This window comes from Chaetura pelagica, unplaced genomic scaffold (assembly GCF_000747805.2).
Source record: "Chaetura pelagica isolate M959 unplaced genomic scaffold, ChaPel_1.0 scaffold426, whole genome shotgun sequence".
In the NCBI taxonomy this organism is placed as follows: Eukaryota; Metazoa; Chordata; class Aves; order Apodiformes; family Apodidae; genus Chaetura; species Chaetura pelagica.
The window spans coordinates 66,681-73,657 of NW_009953576.1; the positions used below are offsets into that span (position 1 = coordinate 66,681).

The window sequence follows — 6,977 nt, forward strand, 5'->3', positions numbered from 1 at the left end:
TGCAAAAGTGACATCCCCCTCAAGTGACATACCCATCTCAACAGCCACACTGACACTTCTCAGCTCCTCACCTGCAGGTGCACTCCTGGTAGCATATGTGCATCACTAAGGTCTTTTATACAGCATCTTTGGTAACAATAAGGCAAACATCCCCCAGAAGTTTGTGTCATTACCAGCTTATTAATTTGCACCAGTATTCATTTTTACACTGTTTGTCTGAGGACAGACATAAAGAGCTTACAGCAGATCGAATCAAACTACTCTCTCTTCAATACAGGCACATTAACCAGCTCTATCAGGCTAAGGAAAGCTCATTCTGTTTCCTACTTCAAGAGGGCAGGAATAGAGGCATCTATGATCCCAGAGTCAAAGAAAAGTCTTGCAAGGGCATCCAGCTGCTCAGCAGCACAGACCTGCTCAAGCCCTGAAGCACGCTGGTATCCACACGTGCCTTCCAGTCACCTCAGAGTGCAGTCAGCCCTCCCCTGCCTGTGAATGGCAAACATACGCAGCAGCTCTCTCCCAGGCCCGCACGACCTCCCTGGTATGCAAAAACCATCTTCAAAACCACTGTGACAGAGCCAGAAACCTCCTCAGACAAATGACTGCCAGTATTTAAACAGAGAGGACTGCCTAATGCCAGTTCCTAACAGATGATGATCGATATCCTCAGTGATTAATGGACAGTAACATACACTGTCCTCTCTAAACAACAAAGCACTCTGCTGCTCTATTAATGAACCACAGAGAGCCTGAACATTTCTGCCTCCCTAGCAGCAACTGCCCCCTCACCAGCTCCTCACTGACTGGCACCAGTGGTGTCCAACTGGCACATCATGGGTTGCTTCCAGACAACTGGGCTGTAAATGGGACCTGGTCTAGTTTGGTTTCTTCCTTCGGAATCCTATGGATGCAGCAGGGGGCTGGCTGGGGGCTGGAGGAGTAATCCTTGCGCTCCTAGTGATCCAGGGGTACCTCAAAGGCAGGTGGCACTTGCCTTGTAAAGCGTGCAGCAAATCTGGTTTTGTACATGTCAAGAGTCACAACAGATGGCCTTCATGTCCTCTGTCGAAGCTCTGGGCTGCCCTGGCACACAGCCTGCTCCATTGCCTGGGCTTCTTTTATGCGTGGTACAGACATTTTCTTTCAAATTTTGTAACTCGGCTGCTGGAGTTCTGTATTTCATTGTACCAGGTGTCAACTGCTCCTTCTCTATCCCACTTTGCTGTCTGTTGTTATGGGGTGTTTCTTACTTAGTCTTTCATTACCATTTCCTCTGACACTGATCTAGAAAAGCTTTTTACCTCACACTGTTTCTCCTCCAAAACTGAATCAGCATCAAAACATCCATTTGTACTCCTGAAACTCAATTAATGAAACTTGCCCCTAGTAATCTTCAGTTCTGAGGAACCAGCCTGCCCACCAGCCTCCCCAGCTAGCAAACAGACCTCTGACCACCCAGAACAAGCACTCATGCTGAAGTTGAATCCCACCTTCCAGGGCAGCATTTTCCACAGCACTCAGCACCAAGCTCTACATCAGTATCTCTCATTTCTATTTGGGGAAAATGGTGCTGCCTTTTACTGGAGCAAAAAAAGACTGCAAGTAGCTAACTATTCAAAATAAGTCCCTGATGAAGACAACAACATGCCCCTGCTCCACCTCCACCAAACAAAAGTAAGTACTTAAAAAGTAATTTCTTCTCCTCTCTGGTTCAATGGGGAGGCCCACCATGGGCTGTACCTGCTTGGCGTTGATGTGATAGACCGAGAGCTGCTGCAAAACTGCAGACACAGCGTCATCATCCCTGGAGAACAGCTCTGCCATCACCTCCCCGATGTTGCTGTAGGGGATGGGCACACCCAGCAGCAGGGCCACGGTGGGCACCAGGTTCACCTGGGGAACAGCCTCAGGCTCCTGTAGACACAGGGGAGGAATTGGAAATGTGGAAAAGAATACAGCAATGTAGCTTTTCACGTGGGCTAGAGCATGCTGGGGAAGACAGCTCTGTTCAGAGGGGAATCTGGGGAAACCCAACTGAACTCTCCATAAACCCAGAATGCAGTTTTCATCCTGAACACCACCTCAGGCAGTACCAGGTAAGGATCACCTGCTTCTCCTACCTCTGGAGGGCCAGTGCCAAAGAGGGGAGATTTGCTGTACACAAACAGTGCTGCATTCACTTCCTTCTCACTGTCACCACCATGGTCTCCAGTCTCTGTCATGCCATGGTCCCCAGCCACCAGAAGAAGGGTATCATTCCCCAGGTGATCCACCAAGGACCTGTCACCAAGATAAGGAAGGTCAACCCCTACCTGGACAGGAGCCCTAGTGGGAAAGAACATATGCCCACCAAGCCTGCCTGCACCACAGGAGGGAGTCCCACAAGATGATTGAGCACAACTAAGTGCTGACATAGCTGTAGCAGCTGAGTTGGGGAGCAGGGATGCTTCAAAACTGAACTGAATATTCAGAGCCCTGGGACAGATCAGTCTTGCTTACATCCCCAGTAAACAGTGGCTGGTTCCTCACTGCCTTCAGGGATCTCAACGAAGTGCAATTCAGATGCCCAACAGGAGCAAATTTTAGGCTGCTTTTATTTGGGTCCTTGGGTACTTCTGAGCATGCAACCTCCTACTTTTAAGGAAAAAGGAGGAGATTTGTCCCTGAAGGATGCAGTAGGTATGGCATGACATGTTCTGCACTGTCAGATGCAGCAGGGCAATTTACCCACTCCTACCAGCAGCAATAAAGCAGCTCTAAGAGTCAGAACCTGCAGCACCTTGGGCTGAGGCACGGCTGCACAATCAGGACTTCGGGATCCCATTCTGCCCTCTCACAGAAAGACAAAACTCATGGGCCTATGCAGTCAATGCATTTCCTAGCCAGGGTTCTCCACATGCTCCTCAAACAGCCACACCTCAGTGTGACAATCTCCATTTTAAAGACAGGGAGAGTGAGGCTCAGCTGTAGCCCAGATGCACAGTTTGGTTGAGAATCAAGGCTCCAAGACTTGAAGACAGCCTTACCTCTGAAATGCAGCCTCTCATGAACATATCTCTACACAACTCAGGCTGTCACTTAGCTGGGGTTTCAGCTGCTTCTAGCCTGGCCATTCTCCATGCTAACAGGCACAGTAAGTGTTCCCTGTAACCCTCTGCATCTGTGAATGCCTTGGGAAGCCCCACCAGTCTGGCTGAAGGAAAAGGCCAGCCGGCAAAACCCCACACCGCATTAATCACCTGAGCATCTCATTCATCTGGGTGAGCTTCTTGGCCATTTCAGGATGGTCAGGTCCATGTTTGTGCCCGCAGTGGTCCACACCAAGGAAGTGAGCAATCAGCACATCCCACTCACCACTGTCCACTGCAGAGCAAGAGCAGTCTTGTCACACACTAGCCTAGGATTCAGGCATGGGCTCTATGCCTAGATCCTCTTGCCAGACCTTTCTGCTTGTCTCTGGAAACCACGATGTCTTCCTCTCCTGCCAACACCACTCCCAGCTCTCAAGCTGATGGACAAAGATTTTAAGGCACACTCTTGGTCTGCGGTGCCTGGGTGCAATGGTAAGCACTGCCATGGCTTTGTTTAGCAGTCCTCAGAAGGGAATGCCCCAATGTCACCCAAGTCACCTTTAATATCCTTAACTCAAATTGCCATAAACAGAGCTAAAACACAGGGATGCTCAGGGAAATTACCTGGAACTCTAGTCCTTCCCCGGAGTTACTTCAGGTCAGAATCATCAATCTGCCCTTCTGCATCCCAACTAGGATGTGGACACAGCACTCTGACACTGTCCCTAGCTAGGAAGTTACCCCAGCCTCTCCCCTGTGCTTCAGGGTCTCGACACAGGAAAGCAAACATATCTGGAGCTACATGATGAACTGCAGCTCTCCCACAAGGCACAGACTTCCTGGGAAAGGCCAGTGCACCCTTGGTTTACTTATCTTCATACACAGATAAAGCAAAGATCATTCCCCTCAGCCCATGTACCTTAGCGGAGAGTCTTAAATCAGCTAAAATTCACAAATCCATCTCACACTTCACCTTATTCCCAAGACCAGGAGCTACCGATGCTCTGTGGAGAGCAACACCATGGCCCATCCTCCTGGTTGCACTGCTGGATATTTTCCAGAGCCCTGTGTGCCTGCCTGGGCAGCCGCGTGTCAAAGCTAAGCTGCTCCTTCTGCTCCACCCTGGCTGAGTATTTCCTGGATAGGTGTAGAAGTCTAACCTCACCCCATCAAGCTACACACTTCTTTTTTTTTAACAGAAAAGAGTTTATAGGACCCAAAATCTGGATTATCTGATGAAATCCAGCTACAGCATTGCAATCCCAGGGCAGCAGGTGTGACTGCCCAGTGCCACTCTGTAACAGAAAAAACTATTCAGTCCTATCCCAAACTTGCAGTAGAAGCCCACCATTCACCAAACTGCTTACCAGTTGGGTAGAGATGCTGCAGGATCCCATTGTCCACAGTGTGAAGATCCTTCACGTTAAAAGAAGGGAAGAAGTACGAGCGGAAGAACTTCTTTGGGAAGAGTCCTTCCCAAGTGTCATCGCCCATGAAGACCACTCTCCTTCCTGAGACAGGGAGAAAGGAAATAAGGGAGAGCAGGGAGCCCACCCAAGTCATGCTGTTACTTGCCCTACTGCAAAAAGCCTGGGCAGATCCAGGTCAGGGTCTGGAGCGTTGGCTCCCTGTTGAAAGCAAAAATCAATTGAATATATGAATATTGGAATCAACTGTATAAATGCTTAGATTTGAGGAAACTGAAAACTGCTTTATATAAGTGACTGGCTTAGCCTGAGCAGCTAGAGTGGTAAGACCTTGGGTTGCAGATTATAACAATTTTAGTTGAACTCCTGAAACTAAACCTGAGTTAAACTTTTACCACTTGGAATAACATTGAAACTACATGTAGACAATGAGACAATTACTCAGAATGATCTTACACAACTGTAGGACAGATCAACTGAGATTTAAAGTTTGAAAAACTGAACTGTTGAAAAATTATCATGACAAGAAGTAGCTGAAAGTCAACAAAGAAAAATGGTCATGACAAGAAGTAAGTGAAGAGGAACAAAGACCCTTTGGTAGATGAAGACAGAACCAGTCAGAAAGGGAAGAGGTAAGTGGTGGACAAGATTCTGAGGACATAAAAGGCACAGTAAAACAAAGAGCAAGGTCAGTCCTTTTAGGGAGACCCAGATCGAGATGAATAATATATTAATAATAAAATAAATAAATAAATAAACAAACCGACTCTATATCAGAACATAGGGTCCAGATTTTTTTTATGGTCAGGGGCTAAAATTGGATCCAGTGGCACCCAGACTCCTCTCTTTAAAGGAGTTTAGAGATCAAGAGGGTCCAGTCTGAACCTCATGACTCAGTGCAGAAGTTTTCCTGGACTCTTCTTCAACACTTCTCTCTAAACCACATTCAAAAAGTGACCAAAAATTAAAACTGCCATCTGGCTGTAAAGGAGTTTGCACACAGGGAGTGACCATCCCTGTTTCTAAGCCTTCAAGTGCCCCCCGCAACAAATCCACCTGCACAACCTCATGACTTGTTGCTGATCTCTGACACATCACCCCAGCAGAAGGACCTCTGGGTCCAACAGGCCAGGAAGCAGGTGGGTACCACCCTGGCACAGCAGGAGGTGCAGCACAGAGCAGACCAACCCTTACCCAAGACCCACTACCCCACTGTCAAACTCAAGGCTGGAAATGGCTGCTGACAGGGGCTGAATAGAAGCCACGAGTCCTGGGCTCTGGGTTTGAAGACAAAGGTGGTGAGTTTCTTAAGTTAGAAAGAGAAGCCAAAAGCACTGATACTTCCTGCTGCCCTGGTTCTGCTCGCCCTGCCTGCCACCAGCCAGCACTTCCTGTTTCTGCAGAGCCCCTCCAGCAGGGAACAGAACTGTTTCCTCCAAGGCTGCTCCTCTGGCACTGCTTCTACAGGTGTTCTTTGCCTGGATGACTTAGTGTCTGCCCACTTGCCCTCACACAGGGGAGCAAACAACCCAGTCATGTCACCTCCTCCCAGGCACTGGTTTGTGACCTGCTATGAGCCCTGGAAGGAAATCTCTCTGGTTAACACAAGATTAGTGATAAGATGAGGGTTAAAAGTTTTAAGCAGAAAGAGAGCAGATTTAGAATCACAGGATTGTCATGGTTGGAAAAGACCTCTAGGATCACCGAGTCCAAGATGAGACATTAGGAAGAATTTTTTGATGAGACACTGGCACAGACTGCCCAGGGAAGCTAAGTCCCCATCCTGAAAGTGTTCAAGGGAAGGCTGGAAGGGGCTTGGAGCAACCCGGTCTAGTGGGAGGTGTCCCTGCTCATGCAGGGGTATTAGAACTGGATGATCTTTAAGGTCCCTTCCAACTCAAACCGTTCTGTGATTCTCTGATTCTGTGACTGCATCCTGCCTCCTTTTCTCTGCCCAAGAGGTGCAGGCAGCTGGCCAGGCAGGCTTGCTGCCTGAGTGGCACTTACCCAGCACACCTGGCACCAGCTCCTCCCTAATCCTGTATCTCACCAGAAGGCAAACACAGCACAACTGGGTGCCCTTGGCTTCCTACAAGTCATTCCCGGTGGTGACCTTGTGATGGTCACCATGAGTACAGCCACTTCTACGTGCTTTCCTGCCACCTCTGAGGATGAAGCCATGATCCCAGCCACTTCTTGTTCCCAGGACAAGATGGAAAAACCCTGCACGACGCAGCTCTGCCTGAGACAACTGTCATCCAAGCAGGGGAAAAGAATGAGCTGAGCGGGCAGGGATGCTGCAAGCAGCTCTCTTCCCAGGAAGAGGGGAACAAAGGTCCCAGGTGACCCCCAGCCCCTGGTTCGCAGGTGCCCTGCCCCACCCACCGTTCTGCACCAGCTGTGCCAGCAGGTTGTCCTCCTGGATGGCGTAGGTGGCGAAGTTGCTGCCCCCGTCGGGTGAGGTGGGGAGGGAGCG

General features: G+C 49.2%; 1 protein-coding gene across 1 annotated transcript in view; it reads right to left on the minus strand.

Moving 5' to 3' along the window:
* Window positions 1–6,977, minus strand: part of PIGO (phosphatidylinositol glycan anchor biosynthesis, class O) — a 17,201-nt gene that overhangs the window by 8,118 nt on the left and 2,106 nt on the right. The window contains 5 exon segments of the mRNA XM_009999701.1: window positions 1,744–1,917; window positions 2,124–2,283; window positions 3,243–3,366; window positions 4,442–4,585; window positions 6,887–6,968. Of these exon segments, the coding sequence (XP_009998003.1) occupies window positions 1,744–1,917; window positions 2,124–2,283; window positions 3,243–3,366; window positions 4,442–4,585; window positions 6,887–6,968 (684 nt within the window).